This window comes from Vanellus vanellus (assembly GCF_965231255.1).
Source record: "Vanellus vanellus genome assembly, chromosome: 3".
NCBI lineage: Eukaryota > Metazoa > Chordata > Aves > Charadriiformes > Charadriidae > Vanellus > Vanellus vanellus.
Window position 1 is genome coordinate 47,037,186 of NC_138907.1, and position 27,271 is coordinate 47,064,456.

The window sequence follows — 27,271 nt, forward strand, 5'->3', positions numbered from 1 at the left end:
CAAATACATAGTGGGAATTTATGAGTACTCGGTAGCAAAGACTTTGAAGACATTCATGGGACTTAATTGGATTTGGATCTCATCTGCTTTTTGGGGGGGGGGGGCAGGGTGGGGGAGAGATGGATCCACAGAAACTTGGGCCTCCCATAGTCAGCTGTCATATAAAATGCTCACTTAGCTATTTTCTGGATGTAAAGTCAAGTTTGAATTTAAATAGTTCCTGCAAATGCGTCGAAGCCTGTTTCTGCTATTAACTGCTGCAAGACCTGTGTTCACTTTAGAGCGTCTGCTGAATCTGAGTTGCTTGACCCTGTCTGGTGGGGGTGGACAGCAGCTGACAGAAGCAGGTTCAAGGTCCTCTGTCCTACCAGGCAAAACCTGTTCCAGAGAATTCGCTCTGTTGACTTTTGGTACAACTTACTCAGTTCCATCAAGCTTTTCCCCATCGCTTTGAAGTCGAGTGAATATGCAGCACATGTATCGCTTTCCTGAAATAAGGAGGAAAAAAAAAAAAAAGCCCATAGCTCCCAAATGGACGAGCCAGGTACTAAGGGTTGGCTCGGAAAGTAGAAGGAGCAGATGAGATGCAAATCACCAGCCCTCTGGGGATGGACTCAAGTCCTTAGCAGGACAGGGTGGAAGGGATGAGTTGAATAGAAATGGTAAAGCAGGATAGCAGGAGACTGATGCATGAGACCAAGATAAAACACGTGTGGGGTGTGGGTGTGAGGAATATGGGACGACATGCCGAGCAAAAATATACCATAGGTGCCTAGGGAGGAACACGAAGTGTGAGAAGAATACACAATGTCTTTGCCTCAGGAAAGACAATAGTTGATGCATCCCTTCTACCTTTCTCTTCATGGATGTGTGTTGCAAAATAGCATGGTTTTATCTCTGAAGAAGAGAAGTTTGTAACTTTGCTTGAACTAGGAGTTGGTTTCCTTGTCTGTCTTCCAGTTGTAAGTTGCTGGACTTCAGGGATATTTTTTTTTGCCTTTTACCAAATGTGCAGCTCAGGATTAAACTTCTTTTGGTAATAGTTTATGGGTTCTTCTGGAGAACTTACTATAACTACCTTGTATGCAACATGGTGATAAATGCTGGAAAAGGTGACCAGCTCATTTAGCCTGTAAGCCCAGTACCAGCATCTTCACATGGCTAAAAGTTTACAGGGCATGCCTCGCGTCTGAGTAGGGTGGGATAGAAAAGACACAGATGGACTAACAACTTGCCAGCATCACACACAGCTGACTCACTGCTTCAGGGCAGTGTCTAAACTGGAAACCCATTCTTTTTGAAATGCAGTTGGGGATGGGAAGTAAAATTAATCTCTGAATATTCACCATGTGGATCCAGTGCTCCTTGTGGGCCTGTCTGTGTGTCAGTGTGGTTTGTCAGGGTGGAACTAGTTCCTCTCCTGGGCTCATTTCAAGGGCTGAAGTGGTTCAGTTTTCTTTTTGATTTTAAATAAAAGATGAATCCAGAATAGGTAAAATGCAGAGATTTGACTTCTACTCACAAATAGCCTAATACCTGAATATTGTGTTGGGTTGTGAGCTGGTATTTCACTACCTAAAGAAAGCAAGGGTCAAACAAAAAGCCAAGCAAAAAAAAAAAAACATCAGAACTATCTTAAGGCAAGTCACTTCTGTTGTAAATGTATCTTGCTTACATTACGCTTTAAAAAGCTATTAATAAAGACTATTCTAGCAGAGGCTATGGTGACAGCTTTAAGGAAACTAGAATTTTGGAGCCTGTTTAATTGCTGTTGCAATCCTGAGAAGTTTTTCTGTACATTGAAGGTGGGAGTAAATGTGGGATGGTTTGGTGTGGTGTTTTGGTTCTTTGTTTTTGTTTTGTTTTTTAAAAGCAGCCTAACCAGCAACAAATTAAACATTACCACCCCTAAACCCAAAAAGCGCTATCTTAGCTGTTGGGTAGTGCGGTACCTTGGCTTACTGGAGCAGAAAGATATTTCAAAAGAACTGTTTTCATTTGAGCATTTGGCAGCATCTTTGGACATCAAGGAGAGAATATTTCTACAAGGAAAATGTGATTGTAGACACCACTGACATTTGGCAAAGGGAATCAGGGGTAATAACCAAATCTGTTTTCTGATATTAGAATCCACTTGATGGTGTTCTCGACAGCGAAGAGCAAGGTTTGAGCTGTCCGATTCACCATATTTATTTTCCCTTCACTTCCCCTTCCCCAGCCATGACATAGCAGTAAGTAATGTGGTGCTGGGCACGTGTTCTGCGCAGTCATATTTTAATAAACAAGTAAAATCTGTTAAAAGTTAACTCTCTTCAGTCCTAAATTTCTCTTTCATGCCGAACTCTTTAATGAGTTGTAGGAAGCAATTGCTAAACTTCTGTCATTATTTGTATTTTTCCCCACCTGCGCATTTTAGTTTCAAAACCCCCCACAACCTTAATTTAACATAGCACGAGTAGGAAACCGCCGTATGTGGTTTAAGAGTTGCTGGAACTTCATAACCATGCAATGACACAACCAGGGAGGACGCGTATTTTACGGTAAAAAAGGGGGGCGGGGGGGGCACTGCCGAAACGCCTCGGGAACCGGCTCCCGGGGACGGCTGAAAGCAAGAGCGAGTGACGGGGTCCCCCTGGTGTCCCAACCGGGGCAAAGCCTCTCCGTCGGAGCAGAAAAATGTGGGTTTACTGGCCTGGAGACGACAGAGGGAAGTCGTTCTGTTTTAGGTGGAGGATGTTGTGCTGCACAAACAAAAGTTATTTTAACTTGTAGCAATCAAAGGAATCATAGAACGGTTTAGGTTGGAAGGGACCTTGAAGATCATCGAGTTCCAACCCCCCTGCCACGGGCAGGGACACCTCCCACCAGACCAGGTCGCTCAGAGCCCCATCCAGCCTGGCCTTGAACACCTCCAGGGATGGGGCATCCACAGCTTCTCTGGGCAACCTGTTCCAGTGCCTCAGTGCTACTTAAGCCCTTGGCTGAGAGTTGCAAAAAGGTGCCCAAACAGCAGTGGCTACCAAGTCACGGCCAGCCGTGTAGCCTCTGGCTGCTGCTGCTGCCACCAGCCCTGAGTCGGTGCCACTTGACAAAAGCTCAGCATGATCCTCGTGGGGAAGTGAACTAATTTGAACAGCTGAGGGTGCTCCTCCTCTTTTGGCAGAGGTGGCGGGATTATAAATGATGCAGCTGAACTGTGGCGGTTCCCGAGGCATGCCCTCCAGCCAGCACCCAGCTCAGCGTATCTAACCATGCTAGCATCACCCAGGAGTGGTTTCAGGCCGAGCTTGGGTAGTCTTTCTGTTGAAGAAAGGAAAGGGAGAGAGACACAAGGAGACTGGGAACTGGTGGGGGATTCACAAACAAGACATCTACTTGTCAATCTCCTGAAAATGGTAGCGCTTCAACAAAAATCCACAGCCCCGTGTGAAAACACACTCGGGGCTGGGATCAACCCATCATGTAACAACCCAAAGCTGAGTGAGGATGGTCACCCAACAGCAGCGACCTCTAATCTCTCTTCCTGAAGAAGTTAAGGCAGTGTTTCCCTCAGTACCTGCCGCAGGACGGGCACAGACTGACCTCGACCCTGTGTGTGGATCAGCACCTGCACTGCTGAGGGTGCAAAGTGTGAGTGCAGCATGGGAGCGCTCCACTGTGGAAGAGTCCTGAGGGAAGGTAACACTCCTGGAGCCTGTAAAGGGATTAAGAGGCAGGCTGCATTAAAGCAACTTTAGGTGTTTTCCTCCAACCTCAGGTCTCCTCGTTCCTTCAGGGGATGCTCGCCTTGCAAAAAGCTCCAAAGTCATGGCATCACTTACCAATCGGGACCTGTGGCTGCTTTGACAAAACTGCATTTCAAGACACAAGCAGTAAAACCTCTTGGGTGGTGTCCTCCTAACTCTGCCAAATTGCCTGAGCAATGTTGCCAGCTAGCTTGAATAGTCTTTTGGGGTTTTGCAGTGCCTGAAATACCTCCTGTTTCCTGTCATCAGATGCTTTTCCTGCCTTCTAAATCTCTTATAGGTACATTCAAAGTTAATTACATCCGAGCTTTAATTCACGTCATCTGCAGGGCTGATAATCCTGCCCCCTCCCCGCCGTGTGGGTCGGCGAGGAAGCAGCAATTAAAACCTGCCTTTCCTGACCCGGGTACCTGCTCCTCCGCCCGCCTTGGCAGGGCAGAGCTTCCTCCCTCCTGTCTGTGTGTGGTGGCATGTGCCCAGCTCCTGCCTGAAGTCCCCCAGTCTCCCATGCATGGGGTGGGGGGACTTGTCCCTCCTGGACACAGCCTGGGTGGTGGCCGTGATGAGAGCTGCCCGTGCCGGACCTTGCAAGGAGAGGAAGAAACATGCAACTGGAAATAAACCAGTGGTTAGAGATGGTGTGAGCACCCCTGGGCCCTGCCAGTGCATGGGCAAGCAGATGGATTTTAACTGCCTTCTGCTGTCCCGAAGCGCTCGCGGGGTTGTTAGGCAGAAACCCAGGACCATGGAAGTTGAAGGGGCTCCTGGAAGATGGTCTGGTCCAGCCCTCCTGCCCTGAGCAGGGTCACACAGAGGTGGCTGCCCAGGACCATGTCTAGTTGGGGGTTGAGTATCTTCAAGGATGGAGACTCTGCAAACTCTCTGGGCAACCTGTTTGTGTGTTCAATCACTGTAGTAAAGTTGTTTCTTATGTTTAAATTAAATTTCCTATATAGGTACCGCTAAATGCAAAGCTAAAGACTAACACAAATAATTCTTAGTGGCGTATCCTGCAGAAGACAGCAACTTTGAGACTGACGTCCACTACTTGCAGCTTTCCATAGAGGTGCCATCCTCTCTGAAGTCCCCGGAGTGTTTTATCCTCAGGACAACTCTTCCCTTTGGATGTGTTCCTGTTATCCATCTGCCAGAAGAGCCCAGACTTTGTACTGTATCCTTCCACCGCCACAATCTCTGGAGCAGCCTGTGCCAAGTTGTCGTGGTCCTGTCACACACCAGGGAGTTTGCCTTTGCTGGTGGTTGAAAAACAGCTAGTTGTAAGATGTGCTGTGCGCTATAAATAGCACGGCCCCGATGAGTCTTGGGAGTAATGCCTGTAAAATAGCACGTGTGCGCTGGGTTACACATTAAACTGGCCAAAACCACTGGACTTTGTATGCTGCGCACAAAATGAAAGGGTATTAAAAAAAAGTGCTCTGGTCAAATGAGTGCTGCTGAGAAGTGCCTCCCTGCCCTTAAGCTGGACAAAGTGGCTGGTGGTTCCTCAGGCCAGGTGTGGGTGCTGCGGGGAGGATGTGCCGGCTTCTGCACCGGCTTCTGCTTCTGGGCACCCCCCGAGCAAGCGATTTGCACAGCTTTTTTGCTTCACGCCTCTCTCAAAACACGCCTCGCACCCTCCTGGTGAATGAAAACGTGCTTACAAATGGGTGGCAGCACACCCACAGAACGGATCCTTCTGGGAAGAAAGTGGATGATTACTGGGATGCTTCTGGGAAGAGACCAGGGTGGCCAGTGGGAAGGCAAAGGCAGGGGAGCGAAGCAGTGGGGGGGGAAGTGGAGTAAGAGCAGAGAGGCCCTTTGGCTGTTCCCACCATCAGTAAGTCACTGAAGCTACATCAGTAAGCCTCTAGAAGAATTAGAAACCCCAACTAAACCATATCCCTATTGGTAAGATACTGTACTGGGCCTTCACTGAGCTCTGGTCCGCCTTTTACCCCAGAGTTTGTGTAATTACTAACATCTCCAAAGAGAAGGTACTTGCAGTGAACACATGAACTATAGTCCAGAGATTGGTGGCATTTAAAGAAAAATAAAGTATTTACTGCTTCTAAATTAAGCAGTGGGTGAGTGAAATAATTTAACGTGTTGGTTTTCGCTCCTTCAAACTTTCTTTGTTACGCAGTTTACAAAATGTCAGGTCGAAGACTTACTGGAACAAAAAAGCAGACGAAACGATGCGAAGGCTGGGGGATGGCTGGGACAGAGGCAGGCTGAGCTATTCAGGCCAAGCTGCTGCACCTTCTTAGAAACTTAATCTAGTCTTAAAGCAGCCTGGCCTGGCAGAAGCTAAAAGGGAACAGGAGGGATTAAGGCCATGGCCGTCTCCCTTTTTTAGCTTTCACACCTCCAGCACACTATGCTGCCCTCCGCCTCTCACACCCCGCCAGCTCCCAGACTTCCCCCAGGCACAGGAGTTAAGGTTTGTGGTTTATAAACCCCTCTGGCTTCCTGCAGCTCCGTCCTGCCTCTCTCTCGAAGCTGGGTTCCAAATGGTGACAGAAAATTCCATTTTTCGTGGCAACGGGTGCAAGTGGCGTGGTATACGTAGCCCACAAAAGGATGACTTTTGGGATAGTCACTGCGCCCAAACTAGAAAAAAGGAGCTACTGCCTCATCTTCCAAGCCCCTCTTGCAGCAAAGCTAAAAGACACACCTGAAAAAAGAAAACCCAGTTGTAAATTTACTTCTGCGCTCTCAGCTGGTTGCAGACCTCCTCCCCCACCCCACCCCCATTCCTCCTCCTTTAATTTGTTTGTGGTCCAGTCGGGGTTCCTGCTGATCCACCTCCAGCCTGGAGCGCAGGTGTAGGGGAAACACGAGGCTGCTAATTCTGCACTTTCTGTTCTTTCCCTGCACGGACTGGAGAGGAAGAAATAAGTATTCCTTAAGTGCAAGGAGTGCCACCTAACGGCCTGTTGAAGAATCCCAAAGCTCCACACAGACTGGTGTCTGGGTATTTTTTTTCCATATACATGAGTATATGAAAACACACACAGTGTATTTTCACACGCACGTGGAAATGCAAGTCTCTTTCATGGCCGGTATACCCATAAATTACACTTTAAAGGTTAATTTAATGTAGAGTCTTTACATTCATATGCAAACAATGGTTTCTTTAAGCTCAAGACTTCAAACCAGCTGTAATAATCCAGGTGCAAGTAAGAACTTGGGTATTTTAGTCTGGAGTGTAAAACTGATGAATGTTGGCTGGCAGGTGAGGAGCAGCTGCTGGACATAGGCTGTTTCACTGCTGTCATTGCTGTGTCAGGCAGCAACAATCATGCTCATAGGGGAACTCAGGTCAGGTGTAACCTCAGGAGATCACCCAGTCCAACCTTGTATCAGCCTTTCAATTTAAGGTGGCAAAATGAGACAGCCGCTGCACCAACACCGTGTTCAGGGATGACTGGGTCCGGCAGTGATGAAGCAAACAGCTGTGGTGGCAGTTTCTTAACATTCTCCAGCCAGAGAGGTTTGCATCACCCTGTCATCGCCGTGAATTGCTCCAACCAATTCTGAAGAGATGTCCACCTTGTTCTTTCTTGCTGTTACCCTTCAGTACAGTGCAGCTTGCCTTACTGTAAGAAGGTGTAGGGATGCTGTGTGTACGGAAAATACAACAGAGCCGAAGGGCTCCAGAAGAATACTTGAAGAATAAGAAAAATCCTTACAAGCCCTCTACTCTATAGCCCGTCTTGCTGCTGCAGCAAGAGAAGCCTGAAGTTTGAATAGCTACTTTGCATTTCAGGAATTATGCACTAGTTGTCTGGTTACGACTAAGCCCTCTCTAGGCTTTGATTTTGTAACACATTACCTGGTATCCCTCATTACTAACACTGGCGCAGGCAGAGGTAGCACAGCATAGCCTACGCCCTCCCGTAGGCGATTCCAAACGAACAACATTTAGTTGTTCTCTTGAAAAACATTCCTAGAAAGGAGGCTCAGGGTAACTAATTCCTACGTCCTTTGAGCAGTGACACCCTCCCTGCCTGAGCAGGGACATAAATAGCCTGCTCATCAGCTTACACATAAGAATTAGGGTTGAACTTGCTGTAAGAATACGCTTCCTATAGGACCTAGATACCCCAGCAAATAAAAAGAGTGGCTGGATTACAGGAGATGGAACAGTAGAGAGGAATGGCACATCATCACTTTTAAAACATGTTATAAAGCAGACTATTTCTATTACATATCTTCTTGCATGATACTCATTTATTAGACCAGAGAAAAATGCTACTACTTCCAATTCCTTCATCAGAACTCATCAAGTGTTATGAAAACTTCCTAGATAAACATTTCCTTAAAAAGTAAACAACACTTGAAAATATTTAACCTTCAAGATTTCTGGCCCGATAACCAGTTTCAAGGCAACTTAAGAGCAGCCTCTTTCGTTGTAATGAAATAGCAAAGTAATCCCCACTTAGGCAGTTTGACCTCTAGAAATGTTATCATCCTGAGCAATTCCAGTAGATCATCACAGAATGAGACTGCTTTTACCCTTAGTTTGCAGAACGATTTGCTGACCTCTCTCATACCCGATTTGTCTCAGAAATCGGGCATATTAACTTGTTTCTTGGATTTCCAGTCAGGCAACTTACTGTGCAGTTCAGTGAAGCATGTTTGTTCAAGATGCATGACTAGTTAGTGTTGTTACAGACAGCATCTAAACTCACTCAGGACAAAGTCAACCGATATAGAAGAAGAAATTCCCCACCTCTGACCCAAATTTACCAGCGTATTTTGAAAACATACCAGTAGTCATTGTTATAATTGTGGAAAGGACACTGTATCCAAGAACAAAATCTTACAGAAACAGCATTCACAGTAACATACCCGAAAAAACAAGGCCATGACCTGTTAATAATAGCCTGCAATAGATAGCAGCGGCAAAGCCTACCCACCCAGCTCTTTGTCACCTTTATCTCTGTATAAAAGGGATCTTGGCATCATAATACTTCATTGTAAAAACATGCATGGGCAGAGGTGATGTTTTTTTCACAGCTGGTCCAAAACTGCTCAATTGTTTTGAAAGCAGATCTATTTTAGGACACTTGTATGTTTGAGACAGGACTTGCCTGTAGTTTAAGTTTCTCCCCACAGTGCCCCAGCGGGCTTATACTAGTCACTGAATTCTCAAGGCACATTTGTTCCTATTTGTTGTTCAAATTAACACTGTTGATGTAAAAGAAGACATTAGAAAAAAAAAAATCCATTTGAATATGACAATATATTTAACAATGCCCCCTTCCTGGAGCAATCCTTTACTCTTATCAGTTACAGTGGGAAAGACAAACCAGGAAACTGATGGGAACAATAGTAAGGGAAATACCTCTCAAAAAATGTTTTATGATGTGGGAGACGATTCATGATGTGAATCTAGTCTTCATCCTAAAAAACATATGATAGTACAAATACTTCTGAGTAGAACTGTCCTTGTAAATGTGAGGTTTCACTGGGAACACTGACAGATGCTGGAGCTTTAAGAAGGAAGTATGGAAAATCAACACATCAAGTTTCAGAATCAGTATTTGTAAAATATTCCACAGAAATGCAACACAAGTGAAACTGTACTAAAAATGTGATGAAGGCAGCACAGGTTGATGCAGTCTGTATTCACCAACACCTGTTTTTACAGGCACATTTAAGAAGGAAAAGTGTTAATGCAGAAAGGATCTATTAAACCAGAGTGTTATTAGATATTCAGGTGAGCCCACTGGTGAGTAACAGAAGACAGCCACAACTGCCATGTGAAACCCAGGCTTAATGAAAATTTAAAATTCAGTACTAATTTATTCAGAATATGAAAGAACAATCCAATTCACATTAAACATCTGTAGCGTCAGTATTTAAAAAAATACACCAATGCTTAAAAAGGGTAAAGGTATCATTTGACAAATTCCATTGCACATCAGTTTATTTCCCCATTTCAAAAGGGAGCAGCAAGTAATTGATTATATAAAGGCAAACATGTGCATCCGAGGCTAATATAGCCATTTAAAGTTGTAGCAACAATATATGAAACAGTGTAATTATTTTTTCCTTTTTTTTTTTAAACAAAATTTTTTATAATCAGTTTTACAAGTAAGGAGTCAAGCCGTTAACTGTTTAACAAGTTAAATACTTTCAGTGCAGCAAGAGAACTGTTAACGTTTCAGAAAGTTTACATAGAAAACACATCTGCATCCATAACTTCTCACGGCACAATGGTTTTAGAACTCAAGTGAGTGGCTTGTTGGATACTAGCCACCAAGCTGGCTGGCTTCCAGAAGAAGCAAAACAAAGACTTTCGACTAAGTCAATTTAATGCCATTTTGCCCCTTGAAGCACTGGAAGTTGAACTGAAAAATCATGAAGGCTTTTATGATACAGCCAGGAAGAGTCTTTACCAGGATTGCTACCAATATTCCTCACAACTTTTACGCACTAGTTTCAGCATAAGGGGATCAGTTACTCATGCACACTATACCTATATCCTAAAAACCAATCAACCATCAAGGCAGAGTTTGTGCAAACCATCACAAAAAGTTGGTGGAGAGTCTAGCTGGAATCCTGGACCAAAAGACACAGAAGACATGTTCATTAGCTTCCATTTGACCACTCCAACTTTTAACAGTATAGCTAACTTCTAAAGCCTTTTTGAAAACAAGCTCCTCAAAATGTTCTCTTTTTTTAAGTTGAGCCCTTAAGCCTTCTTATCTACCAAGTATCTTGCACTTGATTTCCTAGCTCCTTCATTGCCCTTCTGCATTTTCTTTTCCTGCTACAACGCACCCATTAAATCTAAACGGTTGCTTTGCTATGTTTTTGATGCCTATGCCTGTCCCATTTTTGACAAAAGTTCATATTTGTGATTCTCACTCTCATCTGTTTTCAAAGAGGTCACAGGTGAGAATGACCACCTGAGAGCAATTGTGGCTTATGCAAAATATTTACTATTCTAAAAATACCTGCCACTTAATTACATTGTAGTAAATAGAAAAATTCTTATCTATTATAGGTGGTTAACTTTAAGAATGGCCCAAAACACTTAAAAAAACAACACAAATGGTTTTTAAGAGCAAAGAAAAAATAGCAGGATTGACAATGTCTTGATTTTAAAAGACTGCCTTCAAAACACGCAGTTCAACAAGTATCCACCTTCTCTTGTATCACCCAGGTTCTGTGGCAAGAACATTCACCTACTAAAACACGAGTATTCGATTCTTTGGAACATAAGTAGCAGCTAGCTTCCTCGTCAGCGCTGATGCGCAACTCCACAAAACTTGTTGTTCAGCATGCTGATGGTAGTTTACATTCCAGTTCAGAACAGGAGCACAGAGAAGTAACCACAGCTAAAGCAAACCCTGAGCAAAGTAGTTTTCAAGCAACGTTTTCAACCCTGGTTTATCTTTTTGAGACAGCTTTCTGAAAGGTTTTATGCAAGACAAGAATCAAGGTGTTCATTTATTTTAGACTCCAAAACCTCAGTCTGGCAAACAGGACAACCAACTTTTTTATCCTGACTTATAGCAGTGCTGGAACTTGCAGAGAACGCTGTAGATTCAGTTTTGGTTTTCATAGGTGAAGTGACATCAGTACTCCCTTTTTTAATGAAATAGTTTTCAAAGGCAGTTTTGTCTTCTATTTTTGGCCATTGCTGCACTATATTTGTACATTCTGAGCTTTTTTTTGCAGATGCAGCCTCAGCTGCTGTTGTCTGCTCAAAACAAAATTGTTTTGGTGGCCTGTTATAAAATGGCATAACCCTCTTGCCATTTGCAGAACTTTGGTTTGATTTTTCTTCTATAACACGAGCAATTTTAACAGGCGATCCATTAACATTCTTGTAAGCTTTTGTATTAGCAACAGAGAGTTTAGGAAACTCACGTTTTGAAGCTAAGTTTATTTTCTCACTGGCATTGTCAGTATATAGTGGAAAGAAGATGCCACTACGGGGCGATTTTTCAAATTTTATCTCATTTTTAGGGATCGGTATTGTCTTTACTGCTGAACGATGCTGTGAACCAGGTGTTTCACTGTTTCTAACACTGCTGCTGGAATTTATGCTTTTTTCTGAGAGTCCACTGTCTCCTCCTCCAAGCCGATATCCCTTTCCACTAAAAGGTATCAGATCTTGTACATCATGTGTTTGTGTCTTGCCTGCAAAATAAGAAAGTAAGAAAAGTTAGTAACTTTTTCATATATAAATCACGGGCTTAGTATTTCATGTGCTTCACCTGAAAAATACACTGCTTGAGAAGAGCGTAGCAAACTAAACCTTTTGCAAACAATTAAGTTGATAAGTAGCCTAGAAAAGCACAAATAAAATGGGCCATGTTCTTTGCTACATAACAGTAATATCTAAACAAAGCTTACATAGTGATTCATCTGTATTTGTTCAAGGAACTCTTTGGACAAAAATATTTTCGAAAAGAAAAAAAAAGAATTATTTTAAACACCTTTGTTAGTTGACTCAGAATTTGGAAGTTTTGCTGGCTGGGTTTTCTCCTTGGATTTCTTAGAGAAGTTCTCTGGCTCCTTCACTTTTGTGAATGTACCTCCACATGTCTCTTGATGCTCAGCCCACCAAAAGTCTCGTGCAGAGGGTGCTCTATTCATCGAACGTTTCACATATCCAAAGTAAGGTTTTCGATTTTGACAGGGGCCATTGCATCGCCACCAGTGCTGGCGGTACAAATCCACCTCATCATGAAAAGTGTGATAGATCTAGGTTCAAAAAGAAATAAAAAAAGCAGTAATTCAGAAAGTTTCCAATTTTCTATCACTAGCTCTACAATATTTCTACAAAAATACATTACCATTTCATTCCTTCCATTACTGCTGTGATTTTTACATTACCAGTTAAAAGAGCTGAACCTGGGTAAAATTTGATCAACATTAAAACAAAGCTTTTAAAAAAAAAAAAAAAAGTCAGAATGTGTAGGAATATGTCCTGGCTATCTTGTTTGAATTGCAATAAAATCACTTCAAAAAAATCTATCTCCAATTTCACCCTAAATTATGTTACTGTATAGAATACATTGTATTCTCCCTCCAGCTATTCTCTTATTTAATCTTATCAGACACATCATTTTAAATACTATCAACTCCTAAGCCTCTACTGATATAAATTTTAACTAACAGACTGCTCTTCCCCAGATATTATTCTGAACATGAAACTATTCTGTCCCTGGTATCACTAAGTTGTGTCAAGTTTAAAACAGAAGTTTAAAGAAAAGTACTTACAGAGTGTGTACTTGAAAGTTATATGACTAACAACTCACTACATCTTCCTAAACCTGTTCCCCCCATCATCCCCAACAAAATAACTGTGGAACTGGCATACACTTGGATGCAAATTTGTATTGGTACCAACTGTGGAGTGTCTAAAAAGAACAAACGTATTCCTCATACCACACCAGGCATACTAAAACAACAAATCAGGAAGAAACCTCTATTAAATTAGGTTAAGTGGATTATGCTTACTGTGACATTGGCTCCAGTCAAGCGATTAATGCGACGCATGTGTTTGCAGAACTCTGGTCCATGAGATTCACGGTCTTTGTCATTATTAGTAACAAAAAGCAGGGCATGGATCATTTCATGCAACAGTGTCTGAAACGATGCAAGTCATTAGACATTTACTGAAAAGCATTACATGTGGTTTCAAAATTAATCTGGGAGTATTTTACTCCTCTACATTTATCTTGGTACTGGTCTTATTTTCCTGCATTCACATGTTCAGTCTGGGTCATAAAAACATAATGCTTACTCTACCTGTCAAATCAAATTATGTCTATTCCCATACCACCAAAACATGCTGAAGAATATTACTACAGTAAGTGACATTCCAAACAGAAGAAATAATCCTCCAATTTAAGTCAGATCTTTAAAGAGATTATCCCCTCCTACAACCCAAAAAGAGACACTTGTGAGAAAGCTGAAACTCTACAGCATTTCTGTTCGTTAAGCAAATACGGAAGGTCAGTCAACGCAAAGCAGTAGCCCTGACAGAGGCACAAGAAGCAACACAAAGTTATGTTTACAGTCATATCCTATATTCTTATTTTCTGCCATTGGCCTTTTGACCTAAAAGATGAAACTATAGCCATTTTCTGATTGTGCTCCATGCTTGTTTTTAATATTAGAGGATAATTTAGGAGTAAAAAAAGATTTTTTTCTTTATAAAGTCAGTAAAATAAACAAGTGACTTTAGATTCCTAGTCAGAGTTCCCTGAAAGATTACCATGATATTGCCACACAAGCAACACAAATGTAGCAATAAAGCCACCACTATTTTACAAGCTACAAGTCACTGTATAAAAGAATTCTACTAGGAAATGTAAAACGTGTGTATGGGATGAGGGGGAGGTACAAGGCATTTTATGTGCAGATTCACGAGCAGTCTTCAAATACCTCAACAAGATCCTTCCTTGGTCTTAACTTCAGGAGCGGCTCACTTAGACGAATGGAACACATTCCACCTTTTCCTTCATACCTACACACTCCAGCACAGCTGCAAGAGACACGGAAAGAAAACATGAAAAGCTACTTGTTTCTGTAGTACATGAAGAAAACTGAGAATTGGAGTTAAAATGCTGGTCCCTTCCAACACACACTATGTAAGTCAGAATCTGAAAAAACACTTTTAGTAGTTATTCGGAAAACCGAACATGGTTAAGCAAGAAAAAAAAATGCCCACAAGTTCCTTAAAATAAACTGTGACTGAACTAGCAAAAGGGCTACTATAATTTATTAGATCTCTTGCAATCACTTAATTCAAAGCTCACAACTGGGGAAGGGAATCACAATGGACTGTTCCAAGCTAATCTGTTTAGGAGGCAGAGGACTGCTTTCATTAGAACTCCTGATGGAGTGAAATACATAAAACACAGGCTGAAGGTCCACAGCAGCCAACACTGCTTGCTGCAACTTCACCTCTCACTCTCCCCCAACTTTTGATGCCTGCTGAAACTTTACATATCATCACTGGTGCACAGTAATCCAGCAGAAACATTTCAAAATTCCAATAATTTTTGTGATTAGGTTAGTCCTCTACCAGTTCACTATCCAGATATTTTCAAGTGCCTAAAGAGTACTGCAACCAGTAGAGAACAAGAGGGGGCAGGGCTCCAGGAGCCGGCAATTGCATCAGCTGATCCGCTACAGAACTGCAGCATGCACTTAAAATCTTTTATTTTTTTAAAATCTGATTTCTTATATATGCCTCTTCCCAGTCTTTCTAATATACTATTATCATTTCATATTTACCTTTCCACCATGTTGTAAAACTAAAATATAAACTGACAATAAGAAAAATGACAGCAAGAGAAGTATGTTCTCTTAAGGTTTGACATACACAGTTTAAGACCAAGTTATTTATTCCACTTTAACATCTCTCCCGTTTTGCCTGCACCACGGGAAAAGCCATTTATGCCTACCAAAGACGACAAATGAAGGCCAGAACTGACAACGAGTGTGACCAACCCACATCCTGGGGTACGAACTATGTTAGAAAAGCAGGACATTCAAACACCTGGAAGAGAAGCTGTGGCACTAGTCGGTCGTGCCTACGCAACCACAATGAGGAGCAGCACATAGTGACAAATGACAGCTTTTCCTCCCCCTCCCTAAAGCCCACAGCTATACGACGAGAAGACCCCCTTCCTATTTGACGGGTCGCAGCCTCTTCCGATAGCTCTGACACGCCACCGGCACACTGCTGGGGCCGCTCCGAGGCACGGCAGCTTCGGAAACCCGAGGCCGGTGAACGCCGTCCGGCAGCGCTGCCCGGGAACGACCGGTTTCCCCCGCCGCCTTCCCGCTCCTGGCAAGCCCCCCCGTCCGCACTCCGGCTCCCCCGCCCGGGCCGGGCGATACCTGCCGGGAGGCCCCACCCGAGCTCCCTGGCCCCCTCCCCACGCAGGGCCCCCCTCCGGGCCCACCCCGCGCACCCCCCGCGATGGCGGCCTACAGGGTCATGCGTGGGCTCCACGACACCTCCACAGCCGCCAGTCGCCCCCAGAAGAGCGTCTCGTTGAACTGCACGAAAAGGCCGTGCACGTCGGGGCTGGGGTCCAGCAGCTCCCAGGCCTCGTCCACCACCGACAGCGGGCGGAGCGGCGAGGGGGCCGGCAAAGCCTCAGCGCACGCCGCTGCTGCCGCTGCCTCCTCCTTATCTTCCGCTTCCCACAACTCCTGGAGCTGCAGCGCCAGCACGAAGTCCTCCTCCACGGCCGTCTCCATCCCGGCAACACCGCCGCCTCACCAGCCCTACCCGGGCGCTAAGGCCGCAGCCGCGCCGGCGGCGCCAGAAGCCGCCTGCGCATGCGCACTACACTACAAACGCCGCGGCCACTCTCCAACTACGCATGCGCCGAACCCCCTCAACGGCCCTGGCCGACTCCGGCGCATGCGCGCAGCAGGATCCGTCCGCAACTCCTTCCCCGCCCTGCCCGGGGGCGGAGCTTCCCCAGCGCGGCGGCCCCGCATCACTGCCGGGCAGCCGTGGGCCGTCGGGGACGTTCGCGCATGCGCATTCGGCGCGGCGAGGCTGGCGCAGGCAGCGTACTTGCCGCCGTGCGCAGGCGCAGTAGCGGTCTCCCCGGCGGCGGCGGCGACAGTAGCGGCGGCGGCGGCGGGGTGGCTGGAGGGGCGGCGATGGCGCTGTCGCTGGGCGAAGGCGGCGGGAGCCGGCTGCGGCGGCAGTTGGAGTCGGGGGGCTTCGCGGCGGGGGAGTACGTGAAGCAGCTGTCGCAGCAGTCGGACGGCGACCGGGACCTGCAGGAGCACCGGCAGCGCATCCAGGCGCTGAGCGAGGAGACGGCCCAGAGCCTGAAGCGCAACGTCTACCAGAACTACCGGCAGTTCATCGAGACGGCGCGGGAGATCAGCTACCTGGAGAGCGAGATGTACCAGCTCAGCCACATCCTGACCGAGCAGAAGGGCATCATGGAGGCCGTCACCCAGGCCCTGCTCCTCCAGGCCGACCGCGACGACCCCGCCCTGGGCGCCCGCCGCGCCGCCGCCGACCCCTTCCTGCCGCTGTCGGCCAAGGAGGCAGCGGCCAGCGAGGAGGGGCGGCAGCGCACCCTCACCACCCTCCTGGAGAAGGTGGAGGGCTGCCGCGACCTCCTGCCCGAGAGCCCCGGCAAGTACCTGGTCTACAACGGGGACCTGGTGGAGTACGACGCCGACCACATGGCGCAGATCCAGCGGGTCCATGCCTTCCTCATGAACGACTGCCTGCTTGTGGCCACCGCCCTGCCCAACCGTCGCGGTGCTTACCGGTACGACGCCCTCTACCCCCTCGACGGGCTGGCCGTGGTCAACGTCAAGGACAACCCGCCCATGAAGGACATGTTCAAGCTGCTCATGTTCCCTGAGAGCCGCATCTTCCAGGCCGAGAATGCCAAGATCAAGAAGGAGTGGCTGGAGGTGCTGGAGGAGACCAAGCGCAACCGGGCCCTCAGCGAGAAGCGACGCCTGGAGCAGGAGGCCCTGCCCCGGCCTGCCCCAACGGCCCCCGAGTCCACCAACCCCTTCGAGGAGGATGATGAGGAGGAGGAGGACGAGCCCTCTGCTGAGGAGGAGGTGGTCGACCTCTCACTTGAGTGGATCCAGGAGCTGCCTGAGGACCTGGACGTCTGCATCGCTCAGCGGGACTTCGAGGGGGCGGTGGACCTCTTGGATAAACTCAATGAATATCTGGGGGACAAGCCCATGAGTCAGCCTGTGAAGGAGCTGCGGGCCAAGGTGGATGAGCGGGTCAGGCAGCTTACCGATGTGCTGGTGTTTGAGCTGTCTCCAGACCGCTCGCTGCGGGGAGGGCCACGGGCCACCCGCCGAGCCGTGTCCCAGCTCATTCGTTTGGGCCAATCCACCAAAGCGTGTGAGCTCTTCCTGAAGAACCGGGCGGCCGCGGTGCAGACAGCCATCCGACAGCTACGCATCGAGGGTGCCACGCTGCTCTACATCCACAAGCTCTGCCATGTCTTCTTCACCAGTCTTCTAGAGACGGCAAGAGAGTTTGAGACGGACTTCGCTGGTAACAATGGCTGCTACTCGGCCTTTGTTGTCTGGGCCCGCTCTTCCATGAGGATGTTTGTAGATGCCTTCAGTAAGCAAGTATTTGATAGTAAAGAGAGCTTGTCGACCGCGGCTGAGTGCGTCAAGGTAAGAGGGTCCAAAGAGGGTGGTGTGATGTGATGGCCAAAACAAAGGCTGCAAAGTTTGTAAATCCTATTTTCTAACCCTAGGTTAGTTGTTGGTTCTCGAGTGGGTCTCCGGAGAGGTTTCCTGCATTGAAAGGTTAATAATAATTTGGGGTTGGTTTGGTATTTTTTCAATTTAACAGACAAAAGCATTAAGATGAAAATGCGCAGCAAGAAAAACCCTGCCTTTATCAGAAATGCAAAATGTGTTTATTCTTAGTTTTCCGTTAACCAGTAGGGTCGTAAAATTTACATAAGCTACATCTGAGTTAGGAGTATTTTGAAGGCTTTTGTTTGTTTTCCAAGCCTGTCCTGGACTACATTTCCATAATTTTCTGCAAGACTAACTTTCTCAGCTTATGGTTTCTTTCAGCTGCTAAGGGCAGGGGGGGAGGGGAGGAATGTTTGTGTGGGGGGTTATAGTGTAATTGTCCACAGTATTTTTGACAGGCAGGGTTTGTCTTTCAGTTACTAATTCCTCATTAATAAGGAATTTCTTAAAACAGGGGAAATAAGTGAAGCATGACTGATGCTTCCCTGTTTTCTGAGAATGATAAATTTGGTAAATGTGTAAGATGTAAAGGGGGCCTGCACACTAGTAACACCCTTCACTTTTCATTGATACCCAAGGTAGCTAAAGAGCACTGCAAGCAGCTTAGCGAGATTGGACTGGATCTCACCTTCATCATTCATGCCCTTCTGGTGAAGGATATCAAAGGTGCTTTACAGAGCTACAAGGATATCATCATCGAGGCCACCAAGCACCGCAACTCTGAGGAGATGTGGAGAAGGATGAACCTAATGACTCCAGAGGCGCTGGGGAAACTCAGGGAGGAGATGAGGAGCTGTGGCGTGGGCAATTTTGACCAATACACGGGTGATGACTGCTGGGTCAACCTTAGCTATACTGTAGTAGCTTTCACTAAGCAGACTATGGCCTTCTTGGAGGAAGCATTAAAGCTTTACTTTCCAGAGCTGCATATGGTTCTTTTAGAGAGTCTCGTGGAAATCATCCTGGTGGCTGTCCAGCATGTTGATTACAGTTTACGATGTGAACAGGACCCTGAGAAGAAAGCCTTCATTAGGCAGAATGCATCCTTCCTGTATGAAACTGTCCTTCCTGTTGTGGAAAAAAGATTTGAGGAAGGAGTTGGAAAGCCAGCCAAGCAGCTACAGGATCTGAGAAATGCTTCGAGATTGATGCGTGTAAATCCGGAAAGTACCACCTCTGTGGTGTGAAGTGACCTAACTGTTCTTATGAACAGAGAGTGAAAGCACTTACTGAAAATGTTGTGCATTGAATTTATGAACTAAATGTTTGGGTTTTTTTGAGTCCCTGAAAAATGCAGAAGTCTTACTGCTGCATTCCAGAAGCTGAAGACTTACAATCAAAGCCTGCAAGGGTGCAATGCTTTTCTTGGTGGATTGGGGGTAGGGGAGCAAGAAGTAAGGTCGAGGGCACATGTCCTTGGACAGCATATCCTGTTAGAATGGCTTGTGTAGTGTTTGTGACTTGGGAAATACTATAATATATAACTTTGGGGCAAATGTTTGTGAAAGTCTTAAATATACATGCACCATATGGCAGGAAGAGATCACTTCTCATCACATCACTGTAGGAATTCTTTTTCGAGGCAGTGTTCTGGTAGGAGGGGAAGTGCTGAAACACTCCCAGGGTGTGGTATTTGGTGAGGCACATCCACCGTCCAGTTGTGACTCAGCACTGAAGATAAACAACATAGATTTGCACAGTCTGATTTGTTTGCTAGCAAAGCAGATTTTTCAGTTTCTCCAACATTCAAATACTCTCTGTTCATTTGAGAGACAGATCTAAATTAAATTTTTTTTTTTATAGGTATTTGTGTTTGGGTGAAGGGGCTGCTTCTATTTAATAAGCTGGCACGTTGACTTAAATTACAGCTTTCTGAAAACAAATCTTCTCCTGTCAGAAATATTGGTTCCCTTTGGAAAAGAAGTGAGAATAATTTTCTTCCGTTCCCCTTTGTGTTCCCCTTCCTATTTTTCTCATGGACTTCATTGGGGTCAAGTCCATTTGGTGAGTATGCACTCTTGTTTGAGGTGCTGTCATAAATGCATTATGGGCCATTACCTACTGGTAGAAGCCATAGTGAAGTGGCATAAAAGCTTTTGAGATGTGCAGGGCAGGGAGAGGGTCTGAAGGTACTGTTTCGTTTGGAAGAAACAGAATGCTAGTTTTACTGTACAGAACCAGCACAGAATGAAGAGACTGGGTGTGAGGCTTTTTGTAAATAATGTGATCTTCAAAATACACACTCTGTCTCTCCTGCAAATATTAGTATTGTTTCCTGTAATACAGCAATAACCAAGAACAACTATCCTTTTTTTTTTTTTGCAGAAAACACAAGGACTGTATTTGGTTGGGAACTCTAATGTAGATGGGGGAAGTTTATGCAAATGCTGGTATGTTTGGATTGAGTGGTGATGGCTAATCTTGTTCCATATGTGTCTGTGAAAAGAAAATAAGCCAAGTCTTGTGTGAAGGCTGGCTTTAGAAAGCTGTCAGCATCATCTTCTGAGCTGTGTAAACTTCTTCCCTTTCAGTGCAGACTTTCTTAGTTGTGAGAAAATCATGTTACAGATAAGTAACCTTGTATTAGACTCTCAACAAGTGTTCTTAACTGGAATCACTGAGTATCCTATTCCTCTTGCACTTTCAAATGAAAGCTTTTGCAATTTGTATCATGGTAACAAGTGCCGTTTGTGACTGCCTGAACAAACAAAAGATACCACTAGTAAAACATTCTGCATATCTGCTTATACTGGAGCTGCTTCATTTCTCCCTATTTTTGCAGTGCTAGTTCAATGTACTTTTCACTTTAGTGGCTCGTTTTCGTTCTCTTGCTGTTTTGATGCCTTTTGAACTGTCAGATTTTGCAAAGCATCCCACTGTCTCTGCTTGCTTGCTGTCCAGTGTTTGGGCCTTTTGATAGCAAATCGCAGAAAAAAAAACCCTACAAAATGGTTTTAAAGGGTAACTCATGTCTCTTGGCTAAAACTGATTAAAACCAATGAAGTAGCTATAGTTTTATTTTAAGGTATAGGCACAGTGAGAATTAGAACACATGTGAACATGTTATGTCCAAGAGAGAGCCACATAGGCATTATTTCACTGTGAACCATTTTTGATAGCAGAACCTGGTGAACTATATCAAAGTAATATATTTTCTGTCATCTGTTTAAAGTGGGCAAAGGCAGTAACCTGGCCTTACTTAATCTGAGAAATACCTTCAAGTGGATTGTAAGCGAGTGCTCTCCATAATGACGAGTAGAAGGGAGAGGGAGAGGAGAGGGAGAAGGGAGGGCTTTTTTTCTCTGAAGACAGGTATGTTTTATTGTTTTCTTTACAGCAGAAGAAAGCAGAATAAATGCAGATGAGCCTTATGTATTTTTTTTTCCTGTGCAAAAGACGGGTAAGCTGTGGCACTGCAGCTCAAAACTCTGATTATTGTGATACTTAAGGAATTTGTGTAAGAAGCTGAAATGTAGTTTCCCGATTCCCAGCGCTGGCATAAGATTGAGTAGGAGAAGAGCCCTATTCTTGCTTCTATTGCAAGCTGGTGTAGCACATCTTATCCTCATCAGAGGATGAAATGTAGAATGTGTAATTCTGACGTGTGTTCTGTTATGCTTCTGTCACTGCTCCCTTCATCAATCTATTTACAGCACACAGAGCCGTTGTCTGCGGAGCAGTGGGCTTACATGGATGTTGGTTTTAATGGATTGGGGAATCTGGCCTTTCCTTTAGGTGATCAAATATCATGTTCGTGTGCAATTCAAACACCTGTGTGGATTTGTATAAACTGCTGTAGGTAGCATTGATACTTTGTAACTTGTGAATCTATTCGAGTCATAATAAAAGGAAAACAATAACTTAAGGAAAATGGTGTGCAATTAAATTAAACACGCTTTGTATGTTAATTCAGTTAACAGAAAAAATCAGCATATGCTGAGAGTCATGGTTTAATAAATTTCAGATCTGCAGACGGTAATTTGGAATGGCACTTTTCTTTTCCTGAGCTGTACACTTGTGGGGATAGTGTTGTTCAAGTTGGGATTTGCAGTAACTATTGAATAATATGATAGCAGTTTTGTTGATTCTGGGAAGAACTAGTCATATTTTTTTTTGTTTTGAGACAATTTCATATAATATCTGGTTTCCTTTAGCTGCTGTGACAAAATTGTGATGTGTAAAATGTAGATTTTTTTTTAAATTCAGATGAATTTATGTATTAGAATTTAATGCAATAACTTTTCTGAACAGTGAGGACCATGTATTAAAACTTTTTGACATACAACACTAGTGGTGTATTTCTGTTTTTATCATCATCATCAGAAAGAGGATGTTGGTTAAAAGTTCAAGTCCACTAATAAATTTCCACTGAAGTCGAAGAGCTTCAGGTCAGTCTTTTGTGAGGGAGGTGTGAGAGGCAGCCAGGTGATGAAGCCGATTGATGTCACTTAAGTTACATTCTTACAAAGTCAGTGTGTGAGGTAATAAGGTGAAGTTGGAAGAAAATGTCTCTCAACATTGTATCCGATTCAAATTGAGGAGAGGCTGTACTTGAGTCTAACGGGATTTTGGGGGGGTATGTGAGGCCTTACCAACACCTGGACAGCATAATGCTATAAGCTTTGTTACCTTCCAGAGATTATTTTGTCACCAGAGTCCACTCATACTTAATTTGAATGCTGAATGTGCAGTACAAACCATCTCCTCACTAGGTGGAGTTTTGTCCCTTGAAACCTCAGTTTGCTGTGGGCAGGCACAGGCATTAAATCTGTGCTGTCTCTGCCTCGCAGGGTGGCTTGGGATGTTTTTGTAGTACCTTGGGGAATGAAGATGCTGCACTGAACCGTTCAGATGTTAGGGTCAACTCTTTTTCCTTCCTTGCTAGTGCTTTTCTTCTGCATTTTCTAATTTTTGTACTGTTAATTTCTTAATTATTCATGTTTTCTTTTCCCGCTGTGTTCCTATACCGTCAGCAGGCATCCTGCAGAGCATCTCAGCTTTCTACTTTTTCTAAAGGTATGTACCAACATGTGACTTTTGTTCTGCCTGACAAGCCCCTGCAGAGATGTGAAAAGTCGCTTGTCCCAGCTTGAGCTATCTTGTGTAAGATGTTCAGCGTAATGACTTCTCAAAGTCAAGCTTGTGCGACCTCTTGTCATTTTACTTCAATATCGGACTGAAATTCCAATGAGAGCTCATGCTCATAACACAGCTTTGCGATCCAGCACAATAATGCAGAAGGTCCCCACCACCAATCTGCATAACTTACTCTTTACATTCTCTTTGGTGCACAACTATTACATTTTAATTGGGTTACCTTTCACTTAAAGATATCAGTAGTTCTGCAAACTCCCAGTATGTTTTCTCTGAAGAAAATCAAATTCAGAATGGGGCTTCTCTGTCAAGGAGATTTGTGGGCACAGCCTGTAGACATCTTTTATCCTCAGAGGTTCAGGAGCTGTGATATGCATTCAATGCCTATGAACTCTGAAAGGTAATGGAGAGAGAAACACTGTGAACTGTGGAAAGACTGTTTCCCAATCTTATGCAGTATACAGCTTTTGTGAAAATAGATTTATGCCCTTTATAATTAAAAGGGATGCTGACTAGAGTAATCAGTCAGAATTTGATTGAGCTACCTCAAGCAGAATGACTACCTTTTAAATGTTTGGGAAACTTTGCTAATACAACTTCAGTGGCCCCAATGTGTCCTGTAATACAGTTCTCAGCTTCCGAGTTACAGGCTGAACTAGATTCTGTGCTACATATGTGCTCCGTTTCACGCACCAAGGGAACAAGTACTAGCAAGATGCCCAGCCTGTTCTGACCCCTGAACAGTATTCCCCTTCCCAGTGGTTTACATGACTGACCAGGACAGCTTAAGGCAATTTTAGATCACCCTTCTGTGACCCTGTGGTAATTATCCTCTCTCCCTCCCCATGCAGTAGCTGGATCGTGGCCGCATTCCTTTCAATGGCCGGAGCATCCCACTTCTCACCCAGGCAGAAGATCATACGGGAGGCTGGAAAGAACCTGCTCCCCAAATTACTTGAAGAGAGCTGTGATGGCACATGGTTACCAGCGGAGGTCCCACAAGAGCTCTGCATTGGTGAGCATCCCCAGCGCGCAGGGAAAACGGGCACCCACTGTATATGCAAGCATTCAGTTTGTTCTCATAGACCAGTACAAGAGCTAAAAGCAGGTATGAAAGCCGAGATATTAATCTCTTCATGTCAGGAGCTGGACTCTGAGGCATCGGCTTAGATTACCCAAAATATAATTTGGCCCTGCAGCTGTTGGGAATCTTGTTCAGATGTGCTAATACATTGGCGTGTGGCTATTGAATGTACTGTGCTAGGGAGGTGGACCAGGGAGAAGAGCAGGTAGCACTGACTTCACTGCTTCTTGGGAAGTCCTTGAAGATGCTTGGATTAACGATGATTTCAAGTTATTTAAAAAAACCCCAAACAATCATGCAGCTTTTCAGCTAGTTGCACTAACACACACAGTCCTTTCTCTGTCCTCCCAGAAAGCTGACGCAGTCAAAATCAAAATTCTCATGAAGGTAAGAGAGAGTTAGCCAAATCCTTTGCGATACAAGGCACGTGAATCTAAACACTTGCAAACTTGGGCAAAATTGAGATGTGAACTTCAGACACCCCTGGGCCTGACTGTGGGCCGAGGGAAAACTTTGCCTCAAACACTTCCAGACTTCAAGTTCTCCGGGTTTTGAGTCATTCCTACTGTTTCTAAAATGACATTTCATAGACAACCATCTGTGGCAGTCAGATTTGTTAAGACTAACGTGTTTTGTGCTTTTTTAATTACAGCTTTACCGCACTGCTGCAGTCTGGGGGTTCCTGTTGTTATGTTCATTTTCAGTTCTCCATGCCCAGTTTTCACAATAGGAAGGGGCCCGGCTCCCTGCCCCAGCTCCTGCAGGGTAGGGTTGTCAGAAAAGTACTTGAAGCTCTGCAGAGAATCCTTCCTTCCTCAGGATTCAGGGGATTTTCCTCTCAAAATGTGATTCTCTGATAAGAAGCTCCTGTTCTGCTTTTTTTCCCCTCAGTAACAATTGGCAGGATTGATTGTTTTCCCACTCCACGATGTAAATTCTCCAGCAGAGGAGCCAGATTGGCTTTGTGGAGGAAGGAGGCCAAACTGCATGTTAATTTACAGTCCCTGCATCTGTCTTACCGTAATTCAGGCCGTATACCTCCTGCCCGCTCTCGCTAATGACAACGTATGTGGGGAGATGGGGGATTGGGGTGGGCTTGCAAGGAAAGATCTGTAATCTTTGTCCCTCTGACTTTCATCCAGCAAGGTGCTTAAGCACACGCTGAGGAGCACGATATGTCCTCCTAAATTTGAGAGGCCCACGCATATACTCAGTTTATTAGATGTTAAAGTGCTTTTCATTCGTGGAGCATCAGTACATTTCCGTTGAATTTCACAAAACCAACCGGCAAAGAAGCGATAGGGGGGCGACACCAGAGCAACAGCAGCACATGAGCAAACAAAGTGTGTGTTTCTGTGACACCTCAACTCTAGTGTGACAAATTGTGGTCCCAGACAAAGCCTTCCCCTTCTTCTGCGGGAGCGGTAGGCTCCATAAATCACCAGCCTTGCAACTTTCCGGGAGGCAGCAATAATAGAGTTGAACACGCTAAAATAAAGTTGCTTCGTCTGACCGGGTGCGATATGTGGCACCATGTGAGGGTGGAGGAAATGCCCTTGGGAAAACAATGATGTTTAATGAAGGGCGCACAGGGAGACTGGATCAGCTGCTGCCCTGGGAGGTGGCTCCACCTGAGCCCAACACCGGTGCCGGCTGGCACCAAGAGCGGCGGTCCCATCCTCCTGCCCGTGCCGCCATCCTCCCGCCTTTCACCCAAACCCAACGCCTCCCACGGCGAGCGCTTTCCCCCTGCCCTCCACCCGGCCTGAAATAGGTCTCCTCCCTCCCGGTGGGGTTAAACCCCATCTCGTTTGCTTGGCGACAAGTGGTGTGTGCAGTAGGGAGAAGACCCCTGGGCCGCCACCCGACGTCTTCACACCAAATAGCCCCTCTCCTGGTGTGCCTGTAATCAGTCACCGTTTTTTGTTTTTCCCTGAAGTTTATTACTATTTAAATAGCCTTCCAGCCTGAGATGTCCTGGTGTTTGTGTGTGTGTGTGTTTCTGGCTCTGCAGCCTCACGTTTTGTGAAACTACTTCCCCTAAAATCGTGCCCTCACAGGAAAATGGTACGGGTTCAACTGAACTGGTTTAGAAATCGTTTTAAACCCACCCAAGGCCTTCTGTAGCCCTTTAGTTTTGATTGGAACACTTTCTACGTACTTGTCTTGGGGTATAACATGCTCAGACAGCCAAATGTTTATATTCCCAGCCAAAATTACAGCCCCAAGTTCTGCTGTTTGGAGCAATGTTTTTGAGCACTGTGGGCAAATTCCATGTTTAACTCAGTCTGTGTGTTTTAGGCCTTGAAGATTTAAAGGCCAGACTGCAAATGCCTTTAATCAGGAAGCAATTAATTGCACAAATTTCCTCCTTGCAGTCAGGGTAGTGCTCATCCAGGTAATACTCCCTGTGAGGCTCATGCCTGTGCACTACTTTTATTACTGTATATCTCTGCTAATTAGTTCCTGTTGGATGGTAGGCCAGGTTGCTACAGGGAGTTCAGATAAAAGGTACAATCAGTTAAGACAATCTAAAGATAGCTTTAAGAAAAACAAATGGTTGGTTTTCCTGCTGAGCTCTTTTTTTTTTTTTTTAATTATTATTATTTCTGAAGAAAACTCACAAGCAGGATTCGTGCTTTTGATGGAAGTCAGAACCAGGTTTGAGAGGGTTGTTCCAGTACATCGAAGTCAAGCACACTTGATGGGCTTTTTCCAGAGCATCCTGGTGCTCACCCAAGATGGATCTCAAGTAGGAAACACCTAGTTTGTCTCCGTTGCACCCACCTCCGTGTAAAGGATCACAGTCCTGGTTCTCCCTCAGAAATGATGCTCACCTTCACTTTGAGAGAGGTGTATGTGTACTTGGGCAGAGAGAGCTGGGGGGGATGTTTAGCTCTCATTGACAGTCCCTGGGGCAGCACATACGCTGTATCTCCCAAAACAGGAGAGTAAGGCTTCGGCTGCCCCCCTGCCCCACGTTCAGGTCAGGGCCATTTCGCCCCCGCTAACGCTGACACCAACCTCCTTTGCTTTTTCAAACACGGGCCACACATCCTTCCTGTCCTACATGCTGGCTAGA

General features: G+C 45.2%; 2 protein-coding genes across 2 annotated transcripts; one reads left to right on the forward strand and one right to left on the reverse strand.

The window, feature by feature from the left end:
- Positions 1-10,875: 10,875 nt before the first annotated feature.
- Positions 10,876-15,992, reverse strand: SPRTN (SprT-like N-terminal domain; the record flags this gene model as incomplete). The annotated part of the gene is made up of 5 exons (XM_082480704.1): positions 10,876-11,906; positions 12,206-12,473; positions 13,233-13,361; positions 14,163-14,262; positions 15,721-15,992. 5 exons carry the CDS (start codon positions 15,990-15,992, stop codon positions 11,182-11,184), a joined length of 1,494 nt encoding a protein of 497 aa, XP_082336830.1. The 3' UTR covers positions 10,876-11,181.
- Positions 15,993-16,406: 414 nt separating this feature from the next.
- On the forward strand, positions 16,407-19,449 carry EXOC8 (exocyst complex component 8; the record flags this gene model as incomplete). The annotated part of the gene is made up of 2 exons (XM_082481236.1): positions 16,407-17,921; positions 18,590-19,449. The coding sequence occupies 2 exons, from the start codon at positions 16,407-16,409 to the stop codon at positions 19,196-19,198; spliced, it is 2,124 nt and encodes a 707-aa protein (XP_082337362.1). The 3' UTR covers positions 19,199-19,449.
- Positions 19,450-27,271: the final 7,822 nt, after the last annotated feature.